The sequence below is a fragment of the Triplophysa rosa genome, linkage group LG12 (assembly GCF_024868665.1).
Source record: "Triplophysa rosa linkage group LG12, Trosa_1v2, whole genome shotgun sequence".
Classification (NCBI taxonomy): Eukaryota; Metazoa; Chordata; class Actinopteri; order Cypriniformes; family Nemacheilidae; genus Triplophysa; species Triplophysa rosa.
In genome coordinates this window covers 1674083-1695238 of record NC_079901.1, presented here as the reverse complement: position 1 = coordinate 1695238, position 21156 = coordinate 1674083, and the positions used below count along the sequence as shown (strand labels likewise).

Genomic DNA, 21156 nt, shown 5'->3' with positions numbered 1-21156 from the left:
CTTTAATCAAAATAAGCAAACAATAACACGGAAGTAAAAGGCCGGCAGCCCCTCACGGACGACTGCCGGCCACAAAAACATAAACACAAAACTTAACATTTCCGGGCCCGGTCCTCTCTCCTCGGCAGCCCTGTCGCTCGTCCTCTTATGCTCCCTAGCTCCCCCGTGAGGCATGCGGGACCAGTGCGTGCACAGCTGATACTCATTATCACTCACGCCACCGGCCCCGCCTTCCTGCCCCACGGCTCTCGTTCCACCTTCCTCGCTACATACCCCCATCGCCTCTCACAGGCCGGGGGGCACCACCCCGCCTGTGCTTACTCCCCCCCGGGGGGCCCCCCTTGAGAGCCCCAGCGCCAGGGGGTACGCACCGACGAGACGAGAGAACGGAGCCCGGAGCACCCCGAGCGACAGGGACGAGAAAGGGGAAAGAGGAAAAAAGAAAAAAAAAATAGTCCGGTTCCCCGACACGCTGTCGTTCGGTCCTCAGCCAGCCGAGAGGCTCTTCCTCGCGGTGCCATGCGGTGGTACTGGACGCTTGGTGGACATCCCGATCCTCCTCCGCCTCCTGGCGGCTGGCGATGGCTCCTCCGGCTGAGGGCAGTGGGTCTCCCGTTCCCTGCTCCTCCCCTTCCTGGCGGATGGCAGCAGGCTCCGGCAAATGGCGCCAACACTTGGCTCCCTCCCAGATGGCAACCATCCCACCTCGGCCCACGAGGACGGTCGCGAGGTCTTCGTCCCACTCGACCGACGATCCAGCACCACCGCCTCGGGCAGCCACTCGTGGACTTCCCTCCTCCGCGCTGCCCGAACTCTGCAGCACCGCGATCCCCCTCGGTGGCGAGGACTTTTTGACAGCATGTCCCTCCTTCCTCCCGGGTTTCGCCACCAATGTAGCAAAGTTCAATAAAACGGGAAGGAAGGAAGCGGGAACCGGCGCACATTTAACAATAAACTTTAATCAAAATAACCAAACAATAACACGGAAGTAAAAGGCCGGCAGCCCCTCACGGACGACTGCCGGCCACACAAACATAAACACAAAACTTAACATTTCCAGGACCGGTCCTCTCTCCTCGGCAGTCCCGTCGCTCGTCCTCTTATGCTCCCTAGCTCCCCCGTGAGGCATGCTGGACCGGTGCGCGCAAAGCTGATACTCATTATCACTCACGCCACCTGCCCCGCCTTCCTCGCTACAGTATTTATTATATATAATCACAACAGAATAGCACTACAACAATTACGAGACTGGACAATGATGGCGTAAACAGAGAGGGTATATAGACTGTTTCATCGGATGTGTGAACTGGGACTGCAGTTAACTTCTGTCTGTGTTTGGCTAGTGTATAATATTATAACTATTTATATACATTTTTATTTATGTTAATATTAATTTGTATTATTATTTTCTTGTATAATAATTGTGTTAAATAAACGATTTCATAAACTCATTTAAAGAAACCGTATGGTACATTGACATCTAGCGGTTGAGCTTGGTATCGCAGTCTAAATTAAAAATATTGGAGAGACAAGTGTAGCCAAGTAACAGTTCTTCTCGGTTTCTTTAAATATATAAAAGCACTGAAGCGGTTACACAGTGTACTACAGTTACACAGTGTAACGGGTTCGTTATGGTAAGGAAGGAAGAGGACGAGGTTGGCGAGACTGACACGACTTTATTCCACAGAAAAAACAACTTAAATAGAGCACCCAAAGTAAACAGCATAAATATCCACGGCTTCTCCTTCAGCCTGGCTTGCGTCGCTCGGAAGTCAGCGAAGGTCCTCCTTGCTGACTGAGAGGTTTCCGTGTGTGGCAGCTCGTGTCGAGTCCGTCTCTCTCTCTCCATTGTGCCTCCGTCAGGTGTTTATATTCTCTCCCCGCGCCCTTACTGGAACGAGACACAGGTGTTGGTCGTTTGTAATTACTCCACTCACTTACCGCTCGTCTCCCGGCTCTCTCTCCTGCCGCATACCTCGCTACACCACGCTCCCCTCGCCACATACCCCCACCGCCTGACTCAGGCCGGGGAACCGTCCGGCCTGCAGCCCCCCCCCATTCCTGGAGAGGAAGTCGGCTACAACCATTCGCGCACCCGGCCTGTGGACCACCTGGAACTTAAAAGGCTGTAGCGCCAGATACCAACGGGTGATCCTGGCGTTGGTATCTTTCATGCGGTGGAGCCACTGCAGGGGAGCGTGGTCCGACCAGAGGGTGAATTCCAGGCCCAGGAGGTAGTACCTAAGGGTGAGAACGGCCCATCTGATGGCCAAACATTCATTTTCAATAGTGCTGTACTTAGCCTCTCTCTTTGACAGCTTGCGGCTAATGTACAGCACTGGCCGCTCCTCACCCCCCACCTCCTGTGCCAGGACAGCACCCAGCCCTCTGTCCGACGCGTCAGTCTGCAACAAGAAAGGGAGAGAGAAGTCAGGAGAGTGCAAGAGCGGCCCGCCACACAGGGCAGCCTTCACCTGGGAAAACGCCTGCTGGCACTGCTCTGACCATTGGACCGGATCTGGTGCCTCCTTTTTAGTAAGATCAGTCAGCGGGCTGGAGAGGTCCGAATAGTTGGGCACAAACCGTCTGTAATATCCCGCCAGCCCCAGGAACTGTCTTACCTCCTTTTTGGTCTTGGGACTCGGGCAGGTCACAACGGCTGCGGTCTTATTAATTTGGGGCCGCACTTGCCCGTGCCCCAAGTGGAAGCCCAGATACCTAACCTCCACCCGCCCAACCGCACACTTCATCGGGTTGGCCGTGAGACCGGCCGCCCTCAGCGCTCCCAAAACCGCCCTCAAGTGTTGGATATGCCGCTGCCAGTCGTTGCTATAAATGATGATGTCATCCAGATAAGCAGCGGCATATGCCGTATGGGGCCGGAGGATACGGTCCATGAGGCGCTGAAAGGTGGCCGGTGCCCCGAACAAACCGAACGGAAGCGTCACGAATTGGTGTAACCCGAACGGCATAGTGAAGGCAGTTTTTTCTTTAGATAATGGCGATAGGGGGATATGCCAGTACCCTTTCGTTAAGTCCAACGTCGAATAAAACCGAGCCGTGCCTAGCCGGTCCAGTAACTCATCGACCCGTGGCATTGGATAGGCATCGAATTTCGATACCGCGTTCACCTTGCGATAATCCACACAGAACCTGACCGAGCCGTCCGTCTTGGGAACCAAAACTATCGGGCTCGCCCAGTCACTGTTGGATTCCTCTATTACCCCCATCTCGAGCATTGCCGCTAATTCCGTCTGAACCACATTTTTCTTGTGCTCAGGTAAACAATAGGGCCGGCTACGAACTACAACGCCCGGCACCATCTCGATATGGTGCTGAATGAGTTTCGTGCGTCCCGGTAGGGGCGAGAACACGTCTGCGAATTCCGCTTGCAACCTGGCAATGTCCGTGAGCTGGGAGGGTGAGAGGTGATCTCCCCCCAGAGCCAGAGCGAGTGATTGTGGTTTTATATTCGCTTCTGGTCCCAGATCATCCTCTCCACTAATTACCGTCGCCAGCAACACGGGCTCCACCTCCTGCCATTTTTTTAGGAGATTGAGGTGGTAAATTTGACGCGCCCCGCTCCTATCTGACCGTATTACTTCATAATCAAGATCTCCCACTTGCCGTGTGACCTCAAACGGCCCTTGCCACTTGGCTAGTAATTTGGAACTCGAGGTGGGGAGTAATACAAGCACTTTTTCTCCCGGTGAAAATTTCCGGAGGTTGGTTCCCCTGTTATACAGCCGGCTCTGTTTATCCTGGGCCTGTAACAAATTCTCCATAGATAGCCGCCCCAGTGTATGGAGTTTCGTTCTCAGGTCCAGGACATGTTGAATTTCATTCTTGCTGTTGGAGGGTCCGTCCTCCCAAGTCTCTCTCAGGACGTCCAAAACCCCTCGGGGCTGTCGTCCAAAGAGAAGCTCGAAGGGGGAAAACCCCGTGGAGGTTTGCTGGACCTCTCGCACAGCGAATAAGAGGGGTTCTAACCATTTGTCCCAATTTTTGGCATCCTCGTGTACGAACTTCCGAATCATGGTTTTCAACGTGCGATTAAACCGTTCCACCAACCCGTCTGTTTGAGGGTGAAAGACGCTGGTACGGACCGATTTAATGCCCAATAATTCATACAGCTCGCGTATAGTGCGTAACATAAACGCCGTGCCTTGATCCGTGAGGATCTCCCGGGGGATCCCCACGCGGGAGATGACGCGAAACAGTGCCTCCGCCACACTTTTAGCGGAGATGCTGTGGAGCGGCACTGCCTCGGGATATCGGGTTGCATAATCTACTAAGACTAATGCAAATCGATGTCCTCTCGCTGACCGCTCTAATGGCCCGATGAGGTCCATACCAATTCTATCGAAGGGGACCTGCATTAGCGGTAGAGGGCGCAATGGCGCTTTTGGGGAGGCCGGAGGGTTTACCAGCTGACATTCACGACACGAGGCGCACCACCTGCGTACGTTCTCGTGAATGCCCGGCCAAAAAAATCGGGCCATGAGACGGTTTAGTGTCGAGTTTTGTCCTAAATGCCCCGCCATAGGATTACAATGTGCCGCCTGGAAAAGCATTTCCCGGCGGCCCCGTGGTACCAACAACTGGGTTGTATCTTCTTTTGTTTGAGCGTCTTGGGCCACTCGATACAACCGGTCTTTTATAATTGCAAAATAAGGGTAGGAGCGCGGTTGGTCAGGTTGGAGAGGTTGGCCGTCCACACAGCGAACCTGTTCCCAGGCGAACCTAAGTGATTCGTCCCGGGATTGTTCCAGAGGGAAGTCATCGCGTTCCGAGAGGATTCGCCCCTCGGATCCACTCGTTTCCCCTGTAACAGACTCTCCCGTCTGTACAACCGCGCCGACTCCCTGTGTCTTTGGACCCCAAGCGACACACGCACATAAACATCCCAATAACTCCGTAAATGCAGGCCGATTGGTTCCCAAGATCAGCGGGTGTCGTAGGTGTGGGTTAACCGCCACCTCCACTCTATGCTTTTCCCCCCTGAATTGAATAAAGACGGGGATTAAAGGATATCTCACCACATCCCCGTGTACGCACCGTACCCGAACCATACGGCTATTATCCAATGCCCCGGGCCGAACCAGGCTCTGATGGATGGAGGTTTGGTTACAACCAAAATCCACCAGAGCCGGGTATGTACCCCCCCCTATACTCACAGGAATTTGGTACCCTCCGTTCTGACCGGGGGCAGCCTGCGGCGTGTTGGGAACCCGGACCATCGTCCCGACCTCCATTACTGGACACTGATCGACCCAATGGTCCGGATCCCCGCAGCGCCAACAGGCCGGCCCAGGCGTCTCCGCCATCCGAGTGGCGGGAAGTGGAGCACGGGAAGGGCGCGGAGAGAGGTTGGACCCATTGCCGTCCTGGAATCCCCGGGCTCGTATAGCTCCCTGGCTGTGGGAATCGTCGTCGCGGCGGCACTCGTGGTGGACCGGGAGGACGGGACCTGGGTGCAGGGACAGGATGAGGAGAGGGAGAAGAGAGAGAAGAGGGGGAGAGAGAAACAGTCTCCGGAGAGGAGAGAGAGACCGCCGGGAGGGCTTCGCCAACCCCGGGGCACACCACCATCTGGTCTTCCGCCAGGTGGATGGCTGCGTCCAGCGACGTCGGGCGGTGGCACTGGACCCACTCGGCCGTTCTCTTGGGCAGCCGAGCGATGAACTGTTCCAGCACCACGCGGTCGATGATGTCCACGACGTCACCTTTCCCAGCCAGCAGCCATTTGCGGCAGGAATCCCGGAGCTGATGGGCCATCACGAAGGGCCGGCCGCTTTCGCCGAGCCCCAGCGACCGGAATCGCTGCCGATGTTCCTCCGGGCTACGGCCGACCCTCTGGAGGATGGCCCTCTTCAGGTCGTCGAAGACCAGGAGGTTCTGGAAGGGCAGTGGCCGGGCCGCCAGTTGCGCCTCCCCCGACAGCAACGGAAGGAGTCGCCTCGCCCAGTCCTCCGGGGGCCAGCCGCTAGTTTCCGCCGTCTTATCGAACAGGTCGAGAAATGCCTCGGGGTCATCCTCTGGCCCCATTTTCGACAGCGGCAGGAACGCGGCGGTTGTCGCGGACGCTTCTGCCTGAACCCCCTGGTCCATCCAGCTCCGGAAGCTCTCGCGGTCCTCTCGCTGGGCCTGGAAGACGGACTGGAAGCGAAGCTCGTGGTCATTCCGAAGGTCCAGCAGCGCCTGGTGTTGTTCGCGGTGGAGGACCGCGAGAGACGCGATGATGTCCGCAAACGGCGTGCCCGATGCTGCCTGCATGATGGCAGTGTCCCTCCTTCTTCCTGCCCGGGTTTCGGCACCAGTGTAACGGGTTCGTTATGGTTAGGAAGGAAGAGGACGAGGTTGGCGAGACTGACACGACTTTATTCCACAGAAAAAACAACTTAAATAGAGCACCCAAAGTAAACAGCATAAATATCCACGGCTTCTCCTTCAGCCTGGCTTGCGTCGCTCGGAAGTCAGCGAAGGTCCTCCTTGCTGACTGAGAGGTTTCCGTGTGTGGCAGCTCGTGTCGAGTCCGTCTCTCTCTCTCCATTGTGCCTCCGTCGGGTGTTTATATTCTCTCCCCGCGCCCTTACTGGAACGAGACACAGGTGTTGGTCGTTTGTAATTACTCCACTCACTTACCGCTCGTCTCCCGGCTCTCTCTCCTGCCGCATACCTCGCTACACCACGCTCCCCTCACCACACACAGCATTAACATTAGCCAAATTCTTTAACATTACCATCTACAGTTCACATTTCTAAAGCGGAGGTGGGGCCGAGTCCAGTGTGCTAGCCAGAAACAGGGGAGTCATAATCTCACCAGAGGATTTTGATACCACACCAGCTATAAATAACCCCAATCACATCGCATGGGTTCTTTTATATAATATATCAGTATTAAAGAGATCTGGATGCTTCATTGTGGCTGGTTCTGGTATGTCGTGTAGCAGAGATGGAAACACGAGTCAGCGACTTAGACTCGAGTCGCACTTAGGTCACAAAAACAGAGACTTGTGACTTGACTTGGACTCATGACTCATGAGACTCGTAAAAAAAGCAAATCATTTTGGTAGAACATTTCATTCACATTCTTCCTTTACTACCCCACATGACAGCATCATACCACATTTTTCTATTAATTCCCAATAATTATGTTCTGCAGAAAATGTCACAACAATTCGTCTCTAAACACACAAAGTCAGCATTAATTATTATGTACACGCGCAACGCATCTGGAGGACGCGTCTTCATCGTATAGTTATAAACGAATAAACTGTAGCCAAGTCTTACTTTAGGAGCTCCTGTCCAGACCATTTATGTTGAGCAGATATGATAATGGATGATTAACTTTAAATAGTTTACATATTAATATCGTTGACAAAAACTATGACAAAAATGATTCGTTAACGATATGTTCCCTTTCTGTCGGTCTCTCGACGTTGTGTCGAACCGGCAGATGGGGTTCGTCCCTGAGAACCAATCACTTCCGACTTCTTAGAAAAGGCCAATGAAATTTGGCGAATGAAATTTGCATGCCAGACTCCGCCCCCGGAAATCCGGGTATAAAAGGGAGACGGCGTGCCTCATTCATTCACCTTTTGTTCTTCGGGGCCTTCGCTCATGATCAACAGACTTCGCTATAAGACTGCCGGCTCTACGACGTGGTGCAGCGGACTGTCCCTTCCTGCAGCGACTTCCCCTGGGCGTCTCGGCGGTTCCAGAAGTGTTCGAGTTTTTTCTCTAAAACAGCAAATTTCTCCAGCGTGGCATGTCCCGCGGTTCTCGTGGGTGCAACACATTCATCGAGGAGGTGGACGGACACGATGTCAGCTTCCAGTATGCTGGGGCAGATGTTGTGGATACGTCCTGCCCGCGGTTGACGATTCAGACGTTGCGTCACGGGTGGCTGTGTTCCCACGGGACTCCACCACCTCGTCTGCTTCCCGTTCCGCTACGGCGAGCAGCGAGGGTGATATGAGGATTACTGTGAGCGCTAATCCGTCAGCCACTGGCTCGCGGACCGTTCGCACCTCGTCTTGCTCGTCTGACCCTCAATCACGTATCGGACACAGTACGTGATCATGAGATGTCTGTTGCAGCATCGGAGGGTGACTTACTGGCATCAGACTCCGACGATTCCTTGAAGCTCCCTCCCTCGGGGGGTCGAGATCAGGAAGAAGCGGACGTCGAAATGTCAGTCATGCTTTCCCGGGCCACCGGCATTGGGTTGCGGTGCACCGCACTGCCTCTCCCAACGCTTGCGGCTGGATACACGGTACATCGGGCTTGAGAGCGGCTCCAAGCCGCACTCGCCCCCAGTGCCGTGTTCCCCCGGAAGTGCATGAGGAACCTAGTACGACCTGGAATGCCCCCTTCAGCGCGTACATGTCAACTAGTTCCATCACCCTTTCTTCACTCGATGGTGGGGCAGCTAGAGGATACGTCGATGTCCCCCAAGGGCTCGACCTAGACTCCCGTCCAAAGTGTCGAGAGCTTACTCTGCTGTGGGCCAAGCTGTCCCCTCTCTCCACGCTATGGCATTCCTGCAGGCCAATGCGCGGAGAGAGCTCCACGAGGGTAAGACCGACCCAGCGCTTATGCAGGAACTCCGCGGCTTCACCGACCTTGCTCTCGGGTGACCAAGGTCATCGCGTGGCCCTGGGTCGGGCGATGTTCACGCTTGTGGTCCAGGAGAGACACCTCTGGCTGAACCTTGCACAGGTGAGTAACACTGAGAAAGTCCGCTTTCTCGATGCACCCATCTCGCAAGGGGGGGCTGTTTGGTGATACTGTCGAGTTCGACAGTTAGGGAGCAGACAGAGGATATCAAGTATGTCCTCCCCAGCCGCGACTCGACCGCCCTCTGGCCGCCGAGATCCCATGCACCGTCTGCTTCCCAGCAGCCCTGGTCCTCTTCGAGACATCAAAGAGGAGACCACCACCCCGTCAGCAGCCGCAGCGAAAGCCAAAGCGGCCCTCATGGGAAGACCCCAGGGAGATCGAGAATACCTTCGGGCCCGACCCCAGCCATTCCATTGCTGGTGGTCGATCCGGGACGGTTCCTGCCCCGTCCCAACAGCCCATTTCTAAAAGTTTTCTCCCTCTCTGGGCGTTTATCACAGCCGCTATCACCCTCTACACGATGTTGTTCGGCAACTCGACAAGAGCTCCCAAACCATCACGGTGACTACGGGATACGTTCCGTCTCGGCTACGCGATCCAACTCCCCGTACGCCCGCCCAAGTTTCGGCCCCGTGCTTCGGGCCGAGGTCGCCACCCCTCTGGTGAGGAAGCGATCGTGCTCGTCCCTCTAGCCGAGATGTTCAACGGGTTTTACAGCCCGTACTTCATCGTCCCCAAAAGAGCGGGGGTCGGTAGATCTGCGTACGCTGAACAGGCACCTACTCAAGCTGCCGTTCAGGATGCTCACGCAGAAGCGCATCCTGGCATCTATCAGATGTCAAGATGGATTCATGGCAATCGACCTGAAGGACGCTTACTCTCATGTCTCAATTCTCCCTCGTCATCGCCCGTTCCTACGGTTCGCTTTCGAGGGTCAGGCATAAGGGTCAGGCATAAGTTCCCTGGAGAGCGTGGCACACCGGCAGCAGGCGGATGGTGATTACGCTTTTCTGCCGACGCACCCTAACCCCTTGGTCTTCAATGACCTTTCTACAGACGTGGGGTCCCTCTCGGGCAGGTCGAGACGCGTCAGGGTCGACAGACGCCTTCCTGCAGGGTTGGGGTGCCGTGTGCAACGGGCACGCAGTGTCGGGGCGATGGACGGGCCCCCGCCTGCGCAGGCATATCAACTGCCTAGAGTTGTTGGATGTGCTACCCACACTGAAAGGCTTACAACCTCTCGTGCAGAACAAGCACGTGCTGGTCCGGTCGGACAGCACAACTGCCGTAGTGTATTTAACTGCCAGGGTGGCGTTCGCTTACGGCAGCAAACACGACTTGCCCGACGCCTCCTCCTGTGGAGTCCGCAGGTGAGCAGATCCCTGCGAGCCACACATATCCCAGGCGACCTGAACCAGACAGCCGATGAGCTCTCTCGTCAGTTGACGCCTCGCGGAGAGTGGCGACTCCACCCCCGTGCAGCCAGCTCATCGGGTACAGTCCGGGCGGGCTCAGGTAGACCCCTTCGCCTCCCTGGACACCACCCATTGCCCGCTAAGGTACTCCCTGCCCAAGGCCCCCCTCGGCACGGATGCTCTAGTGCACAGCTGGCCGTGGGACAAGCGGAAGTACGTCTTCCCCCCCAGTGAGCCTCATTGCACAGACCCTGTGCAAGGTCAGGGAAGAGGAGCATCAAGTGTACTAGTTGCGCCATACTGGCCCAACCGGACTTGGTTCTCGGAGCTAATGCTCTTGACGACAGCTCCCCCCTGGCCGATTCCCCTGACGAAGGACCTGCTTTCCCAGGGGAAGGGCACGTTATGGCATCACGGGCTAGACCTCTGGAACCTCCATGTCTGGCCCCTGGACGGAACGAGGAGATCCTGAGTGGCCTACCCCCTGCGGTGGTTAAGACCACTATATCCGGAGTTATTCGCAACATAGCTCTAACCGGACCTAGTGCTACCAGACATTGCAACCCCCCAGTTGGGCGGTTCCGTCTGATGTATCCTCATGCTGGTTCCCACCTTGGTAACCCATGACCTCCTAAGGTGGACCTCCACCTCGCGGTTAACTCCTTCAGTCCGCACTTCTTCCCTTGAGCTCTCCCCTATCGGTGAGACCATGCTGGTATCTCCACTAGACTCCTCCCTGCGGTAGGAAGTGGTCTCTGTAGCTCATCCCCCAATTGAGGAAGTAGCGCTTACCCAGTGGCCTTACGGTACCGGGCGGCTTCTCGCTGTTAGAGAAACAAGGCCGCCGCCTGTGAGGCCGAAGGCAGGAGCCTTCCCACCTTTCAAGAAAGCTCTGGGACCCCCTACCTACCCACTGGTAGGTTAAAATTTCGCGGTAGCACTCACGGCTGACACGCCCAGGCCAGTCACCGTTGCTTCACTAGAAATTGTGACAGGGCACAGTGTTATGGCATTTTCCATAGGAACCCCATCTGTCGGTTCGACACAACGTCGAGAGATGTACGGATGTAACCTCCATTGTGTCCTCCTTGCCACAACACGTGCTGTCCACTGCAGCAGTCGTGAGAGGTTTCAGGCTCCTCAGAACTAAGGTGAATGAATGAGGTACGCCGTCTCCCTTTTATACCCGGATTTCCGGGGGCGGAGTCTGGCATTCAAATTTCATTCGCCAATTTTCATTGGCCTTTTCTAAGAAGTCGGAAGCGATTGGTTCTCAGGGACGAACCCCATCTGTCGGTTCGACACAACGTCTCGTTCCCTCCATCAGGGAACCGAGGTTACATCCGTAACCAAGACGTTTTCACTGTCGAAAACGAGACGATAACAAAATAAAAATGAATGCATGATAATGAAAACTATAATAAAAAAATACTGACATTTTTGTCAATTTATAAAAACGAGAAGAAAATATTCTTGTCCGACCTGGCGGACATCAGTTTGCGCTGCTTATCTCGTATAAGCGGTAGAGAGAAGTCTCTGGGTAAAGAGGAAGCCCCGACATGTATTCTGTCTCCACGCGGTTTACTAAGTGTCTTATTTTCCTTCACAATCGCCGGAAAAATGCCACAAACTTGAAGCGCAACTTCAGGCGAGTCATCCTGAACTCATTATAAAGGCAAGCACGAACATTTTATATGTTGTTTATATAATGTTAACTTATCCACTAATGAGAGCTGCTGCATAACGTGAAATGCAACATAAAGTAACAGTTAAGCCACAATAAACCAGCGCTGTCCTGTACCGATTAGCAAGGCCGGACTTACCATTGGCCTTGGCTGGGCTCCAGCCCAGGGGCCCCGCCCTTCAGGGGGCCGCCTGCTCTCGTTCATTTGATTTGTTTAGTTATATGCCAGTCATTTTATTTTTCATTTAAACTTTGTGCATTGGCCTACCAAGGTTCAATAACACTGCCTTATGTAAGGAATGATGTCGATTAATTGGCTAAACGTTCCGTCAGTCATGTTGGCGTTTCCTGATTGGTCATTTGTGGATTCTATCCGTCATGTTTACCTCAGTTGAAACCTGTCTGCTCATTAAGACGCTTGTTCTAATGGCTGACAAGCGCAATCGCAGTGCCGCGCTTAAAGAAAACCAAAAACTGAGAGACAAGAACGCGAAAGAACAGCATTTAGGAAATAATGATTCTTTACACCCATGGCACCACACCTTGATCTTTAGGCAGAGAATCCAGAGCATACCTGTCACCATCTCCCGCCAGGCCGCCACCCTCCGGTTTTATTTCAGTTATTTCTCCTTTGAAACTCGCGGACCGACGTGGCTGGCGCCCGCCTTTGGTAGGCGAAGTTGAACGGTAGCCGAAGTAGAGTAGAGAGGATTCACATCCCCGCGAAAAACTTTCTCTTATTACACCGCTATATGATTCCACTCCGCGTTTTCCATTTGACGCTCGCGCCTCACAGTCTGTGTCCGCTCACTGAAGACGACAGATTGTTTCATCGACAGGTAGATGCAGTAGAGTCTACTAGCTGTTGTTGTTGTTACACTTTCTTTGCTTTTACAAAAAACGTGTTATGAAAAGTGTTGTGTTCTGCAGACATCTCTGAATAAAAACAGGTAATATAGAGTTTATTTCTAATATTTCCCGTTCTGTGGCCATAAGCGGTTCTTGTAAATAATACGCAAACACTGTTAAATCCATCCATGTAAATAAAAAATGAAAACATTCTGCTAACTAATAAACAAAGTTAAAACAACCGAACTACGGGACGCGTGAAGGGACAAACTGCGTTTAGATAGTTATTTCATTTCTGACGTTGAGATCTCTGGCAAAATGTAAATGCTAAATTAAGATGATACCTTGCAGATATACCATTCATGGATTCATGGCCTGTGAGCTGCATTAAACTGTCTCTTAGATTTACATTTAAGAATTTGACATTAAAATGATGTTATGTTAGTCATAAAGTAATTAAAACGATTTATAACAGAGGGGTGCCCTATTTGCCCTGCACAACCTCAGTTAACTAGACTTTACAAAACTATGGACCCATCTCATTATTATGAAACTATTTAAGCCATAATAAGACGTTTCATCTCATTATATGAATACAATTTTAATGTGCATTTCAAACTCATAGATCTGTCATATGCTTTACTGATGGAATTGCAATAGAATACTAATATATTTTTAACACTTTACACTGTTGCATTTGTTAACATTAGTTAAGCATTAGATTACATGTCTGCATTTGTTCATCTTTATTTTCAGTATTTACTAATATTTTTAAAAACATTGAACATGCACCATGAACTAACATGAACAATTGTATTTGGCATTAACTAACAATAAACAAGATTAATAAATGCTGACAACTGTATTGCTCATTGTTGGTTTCATGTTAATGCAGGTGTTCCCAAATTTTAGATCCGAGACGTATAATCTCTCAAGATCCTCCAGAAATACAGGCAAAACACACACATTTGTTACTTTTTAGTAGTTTTCTTATTATGGATCAATAAATTTAATTTTAAAATACATAATGGTAGGGCTGTATGATTATGTCAAAAACTATATTAGTCCCCTTGATATTGTAATGTTGATTGGATTTTACATTTAAGTATGTTTGAAACTTCCTACACGCTATAAATGCACCACTTGTGGCTCCCACTGTCAAAACAAGCATTATAAACGTGTAAACCAATGAACACGTGTCATTGTTAGTCATTGGAGAAAAAAAACATTTACTAATGCTAACAAACACATGATTTTAAATAGTACGGGGGGGCCCCGAAAACAACTCAAGCCCAGGGGCCCCCATCCTCTTAAGTCCGGCCCTGCCGATTAGCGAAGTGATGAAGTAAGTCATATTGTACATTAAAAGATTGAATGACATGCTAAAGATCAAAGAAAGAATGTAACATGCTTGAATGATTGAAGAAATTTAAGACAGTTTCTATAATATGTATTTTTGTAAGATATTCTCAAGCAAAGAGTGCAGCTCTGTTCTTCATGCAAAGAGCCAATAGCGCTTCAGTGTGAGCCCTGTCAGAGTGTTTCATTGGTTGAATGTACCTAATGAATACGCCCACTGAACGAGTCATTTAAATTAAAAGAGATTGAATGAACTAGTACATACATTCATGGTCTAATATTCTCTGTGTTGCAAAAACGTATATCCAGTCGTTATTGAACTGGTTTACGTTCATTCTAAGATCAAGTAAATTATGTCAAAACAGTTAAATCTGTGTTAGGAATATTGGTAACACTTTACGGTAAGGGTACATGAATGATCATGAATTCCGGCATACGTTAATGCTTGGACTAAACATTACTTGACACATTAATACCTCATGCATTATCAGGAAGTAACCTTAGTTCAAAGTCTTCCATTCATGACTTCATGAAAGAACAACATCTTAATTAAAACATTAACTAAGATGGGTACATCATCATGAATTAGGATTTATTACGAATGATCATGATATAATTAATAAAGTATCCAAGTCTCCTAATCATTGACTAAAAGTGTGTCATTTTATTCATTTATTTCAAACATGTATTTATTTTCTCCTAATTCTGTCATTGCAGTTTAGCCTATATTCACCGACCGTTAAGAAAAGTGATTAGTGTAGCCTGCTTCAACTAGCCCTGCACATAAAACAATATAACAAAAACATAGTTGATGACTAATAATAATCATGACCCTAGAGTTTAGAGGAGTTTAGAAGAGTTTGAGAAGATCGCGGCGTGATACAGTGACAAAATAAGTGTTGGCGGTTTTAACGTGCCCTGTTGGTTAAAGGAATATACAAAAAAGTACATTACCTAATGCATTATTAAAGGTTAGATCAGAATATCAATTATTGTAAGAAATAATGTTTTTCAGTAATCATGATCCGAGTTATCAAGCATGATTATGTCATAGTAGCCTGTAGGCACAGATCCCAAAATTGGATAAACACTGCACATAGCACATGAATTCTGTTGACATCCAAATATAGTACTTATTATTAACTAATCATTTGCTTATCAGGACTTCATCATGTGTGTGGCCCCTCAACTGAAGTGGTGACTTGATCGTGCACTCTTAACCCAAATTGTTGACTTTACTAGAAATTTGCGTGGAAACCCGTTGCACTAAACTATTTTAGTTTTTACGCAGGTCAAGTCAAGTTTCCATTAGTAACCCAGATAGCAAGCAACCATTGAATCTGTTACTTCCAATAAACACAACGTTTATTTCGGTTAACACACTTTATTGCGTGTAAACGTTACAGCTTGGTGCAAAACAACAAACCTAGCATAAACAGTTTCTCCCCCAAAACACCCGTCATGTCTTTTCTGGCGCATGCGCTTGCCCAGTACCCTGTACCGTAGTGCATGGTGTAGAAGCACACCGTACCAAAGTGCATTATATAAAGAGGAACTTAACATGTTAACAATCTCCTAATCCTTTAAACAAAGAAAATTATAAATAACATGTGCATAACAAAAGCAACAATTATCACAACAAAACAGTTGTTACATATGTACTTGAATGTGTACAAACTTTTTATATTTCACAGTGCTATTTAATAGCACCACAGCCCTTCACTAAGTACTTTCAATAGCCCCAGGTAAGACGCTCCCTTTTTGGTAAGACAGTGAGCAATCTGAGGTTTTGTGTCCGACCAGAGTACTTTCTTAATCCTTTTACTCTGTATGAGCTCTTTAATGCTGCTTATTTCCAGTCGAAGTTGTTTCTCAGTCACCTGTTTTGTAGACTTAAGTGACTCAAACAAAGAGTGGTTGTCCGTAACAGACCAAGGGAGGAGCATTCAGCTCAGCATTTCCATCTGACAGGGCCAAGGTTTCGCCTGCCAGAGTACTCCTCACCACACGTCTGATACGTTTAGATTGCCAACAGAGAGGGGAAAACTTTCCTCCCTCTCCAATAAGACAGATTAATGTCCCCCCCTGAGTACCCCCATCAGAGAGATTTCCAAGAGAAGCATAACTGAAAACCATAAAGTTCAGAGCATCATTGTGTCCCAAATGTTGAAACCTCAGTGTCACTTTTTCCAATTTAAGTTTTCTGATGACCTTATTTGTCTCATGGATAGACTGGACTGTAGCAGTTTTTATAGTTGACGCCAAGCTGCATGCATCAAACATAATGTCTGGCCTGGTTTGTCTTGCGACCCAGAGCAGATCTACTGGAGGGGCATTGGGGGGGCACTGCCATTTGAGAAATATTTTGACGCAGTGGCGAACATCATAGTCAAGTCCAACACAGCAGAAATGCTATAAAAAACTAAACACGTTTTTTTTATTATTATTTGCTAATTTCGTTTATTCTTGTTGTTGTTAATTTCCATATCATGTCACTTAGTCGAGGCTATGTGGTAGCCCTATGCACACAGTTTACTCAGTCACACACACGAAGACGATAATAAAAGGCAGAAAGGGGTGGGGTAAAGTTATGCCCTCTCTCTACTCCAGCACAGTCACACACAGCGGAGGGCTGTAGTGGAGGCTAAACGCAAATAAATGCAGTTAACCCATCTCTGACATGTATTACCTTTTTGTTAATCAGCCTCTCCGATCGCGGATAATGTTAGCTGTAACAGTTTGCTCTGGTCCATTTCTCACAATGATGAGCCGACAAAGTAATTACGAAGCAAGTTGTTTAATCTCATCAGCGAAAGCTCCAACCATCACTATACCATTTGACAATCACTTGAACTCTCGGGTGGTTTCACGAACTTATAAAGAAAACAACAAAACCTCTAAAGCAGCTTACTCTCCTTTTCTCCGTCTGCTACTTTTCTCTCACATACGTGAATACCCCGCACCCGCACTACTTTTCCCATCATTCAGTACGGCTAGGACTACAAACCTCATGCTTCTTAAAGGGACAATGCCCATATTCCCGCAACACATGTCAGAAATAGTTTATCCACCTCTCAACAGTTTATGCACTTCCAGAAAACCATTAAGTAGGGCCTACTTAAATATTAAAAGAATAACTAAAAGGGATATTTTTAGGCCACGCCATGGCCTGTGGAAGGAGGGGCATCAATGACTGCTAGGGGGGGGGCACGGCCCTCGAATGCCCCACCATAGCGCCGGCGCTGATAGTAGCAAAGTCCATTCCCACATAGCAAAAATGTTCATGTTCCTCACATCTGACATGAAATGCAGACTTTAGAATGCTTTTGAATGTGCTCAGAGCACTCTGCCTCTGTAAATGCTTTCCTAGAAGCATGTAAAGCTGAGATGTGTTTTCCTGTTCTAGCACTCACAGTAGTACCTTCCAGAGCAGGTATTTTATCAATCAAAACAGAAGGAAGATTAGGATTCTATCCAAACACTAGCTGATATGGACTGTATCCATGAACATTCAACATACTGTTCTTAGCCATGAGGGCCCAATCAAGGGCAGTGTGCCAGTCACATCCATTTTCTCTTTTGACCTTCTGGATGATCTCGGTGAGTGTTTGATTGTGTCTCTCAAGTAGTCCATTGCTCCAAGGACTGTATCCTGCTGTTGTTCGTGTCTCAATGTTAAAGTTTTCTGCCATGTCTCTGATCTCTGCGTTATTGAACTCGCCTCCATTGTCACTGTACAGCCTCTGGGGGGGCGCAATGGACACTAATCCACGAGGGAATGATAGAGTTGACAATCTCAGATGACTTTTTTGTTCTCACAATGTTTCCAGCGCTGAAACGTGTGAAATGGTCAATGATGTGAAGATACCATACACCAGGTTCTAACTCATGTAGAGCCATCGCCACTGTCTCGTTGTATTCTGAAACTAAAGGTAATCCAACAGCAGGCTTTGGCTTTGTTTTCTTGTACTTTTTCATCCGGTTGTATCTCTGCTCAAAGTCAACTATGTAGTCCGCCATAGAAACTGAACTATTCTTCGTTATGCCATCAAAATAAGAATACGCTTCATATGCGTGATCTTTTCCTCTTTTAGGAACACGTTGTCTAGCTTTGCCAATAGCGTTGCCATACCGTCATTACTGTCCAAATCCTCTGCCGGTAATTCCATCGCCGTCTCTCGGGCTCTCCCTTCAAGCCCCAAAGCAACAGCAAGGGCTTGTTTCTTTTTGTCGAGATCGGTAACCTACGTCCAGATATTAACTTCATTTTTCCAACACTCGTATGGCCTGGCTTCATCAAACTTCGGCGGAAGTTTATAACTAGCAGCCATCCTCTGCTACCATGTTACTAACAATAAACACAACGTTTGTTTCTGTTAACACACTTTTTTGCTTGTAAACGTTACAGCTTGGTGCAAAACAACAAACCTAGCATAAACAGTTTCTCCCCCAAAAACCCTGTCATGTCTTTTCTGGCGCATGCGCTTGCCCAGTACCCTGTACCGTAGTGCATGGTGTAGAAGCACACCGTACCAAAGTGCATTATACAAAGGGGAACTTAACATGTTAACAGAATCAATGTTAAAAAATAGTTGTTTTGTCAATGTTAACTGCATTGAATCAATATCACTTTTGCACCGGCAATTAATGTTGAAGAAACGTTGAAATTTCAACAAATCACCATTATTGTGATCAGTGTTTGATTTAGTTGGGCTCTTGACTCTGGACTTTCTTTAAATGGCACATATTTAGCAAAATTCACTTTTATAATGTGTTAAAACATGAATACGTGTCCACAGTGTCTGTAAACAAGCAGTCTAAACAGTAAAAAATGTGCTCACTCCTTTTTTAATAATTTGCGTAATTCAAAAACCCTGTTGGTAAAAGCAAAGATTTGAATTCTGCCGTTAATGTCGTCACTCAACGGTAAAGCCCGCCCAGCAGTTGTGACGATCTGCCCTATTTGCTTAGACACAGCCCCATGTGGGAAGTACAACAGTCACTATTGTTAGATCGTCACTGGAGCTACACAATAGGCTTGTTCGATTTGATGTGGCACCGCAAGATCCGACAGGCGGATGACATCAAAGTACCGCGAGACCAATTCGAAAGCAAACTTTTTATCTTTTTTCGAATCGCTCTCGCGGTACTTTGATGTCATCCGCCTGTCGGATCTTCGGCGCCGCATCAGATCGAACAAGCCTAATGTCTACGCCACGAAGGCACTACAGTTGTTCTGTATTAGGATGTACCAACCAGCATAACTGTCTCCATAGACTCCTGCAAGCTGAGTTATAGAGAACAGCATGGTTAAATTTCATTTATGAAGGCAATGTCCCACTGAGAATCGGTAAAGTATTTCACGTTTCCGCCAATCATTTCACGCCGGACTGCTTCACGAATGAGGGCCAGTACAACGCTGGACTTTCAACGAGGTTGCTACTGAAACAGCGGGGTAAAGTTAGTTTTGTTTTCGATATTCCCGACACATTCAGCGATTAAACGCCAATACCTCCACAACGACTTGCCCTTCTAATATATTAATAATATTACCGCTAATAGGACAAGGCTGATAATGTTTCACAACCTTCTTTTATATTGTTTTCGCTCGATATGACAAACACTGCCCCGCTAAAGCCGTCGCAATGTGCATTTAGCCGGGAAACCTCGCTCTTTGCGGAGCTGTGAGTAAGGGACCGTAGGAAAAGTGCAAGTTTTCTTCGTTTAGTATCTAGCCCGGTGGGTATTTTTAATAGCTTTTTTGTTACAGGGTATAAAGACATGAGACCTGTGTCGTTCTGTAGAAGGGGACAGTAGGCATATTTCACAACCTTTCTTTTTACCCCTACTGGTGGAAAAGGGAACTGCACGTCCAAAATTGACCTTTTTGTAATAACTTTGTCCAAGAGGTAGACGGATCCATACAACCTGGGTCATTCAACAGAGGGGGGCAGTGGGCAACTTTCACAAGCTTTCTTTTTACCCCTACTGGTGGATAAGGGAATTACACGTCCAAAAATAACGTTCTTTTTGTAATAGCTTTGTCCAGCAGGTAGACAGATCCATACAACCAGGGTCATTCAACAGAGGGGGACAGTGGGCATCTTTCACAGCCTTTCTTTTTACCCCTACTGGTGGAAAAGAGAACTGCACGTCCAAAAATAACTTTCTTTTTGTAATAGCTTTGTCCAGCAGGTAGACGGATCCATACAACCTGGGTATTTCGATAGAGGGGGTCAGTGGGCAACTTTCACAAGCTTTCTTTTTACCCCTACTGGTGGATAAGGGAATTGCACGTCCAAAATATAACTTTCTTTTTGTAATAGCTTTGTCCAGCAGGTAGACAGACTATACAACCAGGGTCATTCAATAGAGGGGGACAGTGGGCATCTTTCACAACCTCTCTTTTTACCCCTACTGGTGGAAAGGGAATTGCACGTCCAAAATATAACTTTCTTTTTGTAATAGCTTTGTCCAACATAGACAGAACATAAAACCAGTCAGTTCATAGGGAGAGTGGGCAAAGTCAAGAGGCACTGCAAGACCAACTCAAGCAAACACTGAGCACCATGAAGGTGATTTTGTTATCTGGGAAGTTCTTAAAATATAAAAAACAGCTTGCGACAAAGCTATTACAAAAAGAAGTTATTTGGACTGCAATTCCCTTTTCCACCAGTAGGGGTAAAAGGAGGTTGTGAAAGATGCCCACTGTCCTCCTCTATTGAATGACCCTGGATGATAGGTCTGTCTACCTGTTGGACAAAGCTATTACAAAAAGAAGTTATTTTGGACTTGCACCTTTTCCACCAGTAGGGCTAAAAGAGAGGTTGTGAAAGATGCCCACTGTCCCCTCTATTGAATGACCTGGTTGATAGTCTGTCTACCTGCTGGACAAAGCTATTACAAAAAGAAAGTTATTTTGGACGTGCAATTCCCTTTTCCACCAGTAGGGGTAAAAGAGAGGTTGTGAAAGATGCCCACTGTCCCCCTCTTTGAATGACCCTGGTTGTATAGGTCTGTCTACCTGCTGGACAAAGCTATTACAAAAAGAAAGTTATTTTTGGACGTGCAATTCCTTTCCACCAGTAGGGGTAAAAAGAAGGCTGTGAAAGATGCCCACTGTCCCCCTCTATTGAATGACCCGGTTGTATGGATCTGTCTACCTGCTGGACAAAGCTATTACAAAAAGAAGTTATTTTTGGACGTGCAATTCCCTTATCCACC

At 48.5% G+C, this 21156-nt stretch overlaps 2 protein-coding genes and 1 long non-coding RNA gene across 4 annotated transcripts in view; 1 reads left to right on the top strand and 2 right to left on the bottom strand.

The window, feature by feature from the left end:
• The window catches only part of gnb5b (guanine nucleotide binding protein (G protein), beta 5b), a 91957-nt gene that overhangs the window by 8788 nt on the left and 62013 nt on the right, over nt 1–21156 (top strand). The window lies entirely within an intron of this gene.
• The window catches only part of LOC130562401 (uncharacterized), a 36652-nt gene that overhangs the window by 11988 nt on the left and 3508 nt on the right, over nt 1–21156 (bottom strand). The gene's annotated exons all lie outside the window — the stretch shown is intronic.
• LOC130562398 (uncharacterized) overlaps nt 5046–21156 on the bottom strand; it is a 34542-nt gene continuing 18431 nt past the window's right edge. Inside the window, exon 2 of the mRNA XM_057347330.1 lies at nt 5046–6595. Coding sequence (XP_057203313.1) covers nt 5128–6276 — 1149 coding nt within the window. The 5' untranslated portion in view covers nt 6277–6595 and the 3' untranslated portion in view covers nt 5046–5127. The remainder of the gene's footprint in view (nt 6596–21156) is intronic.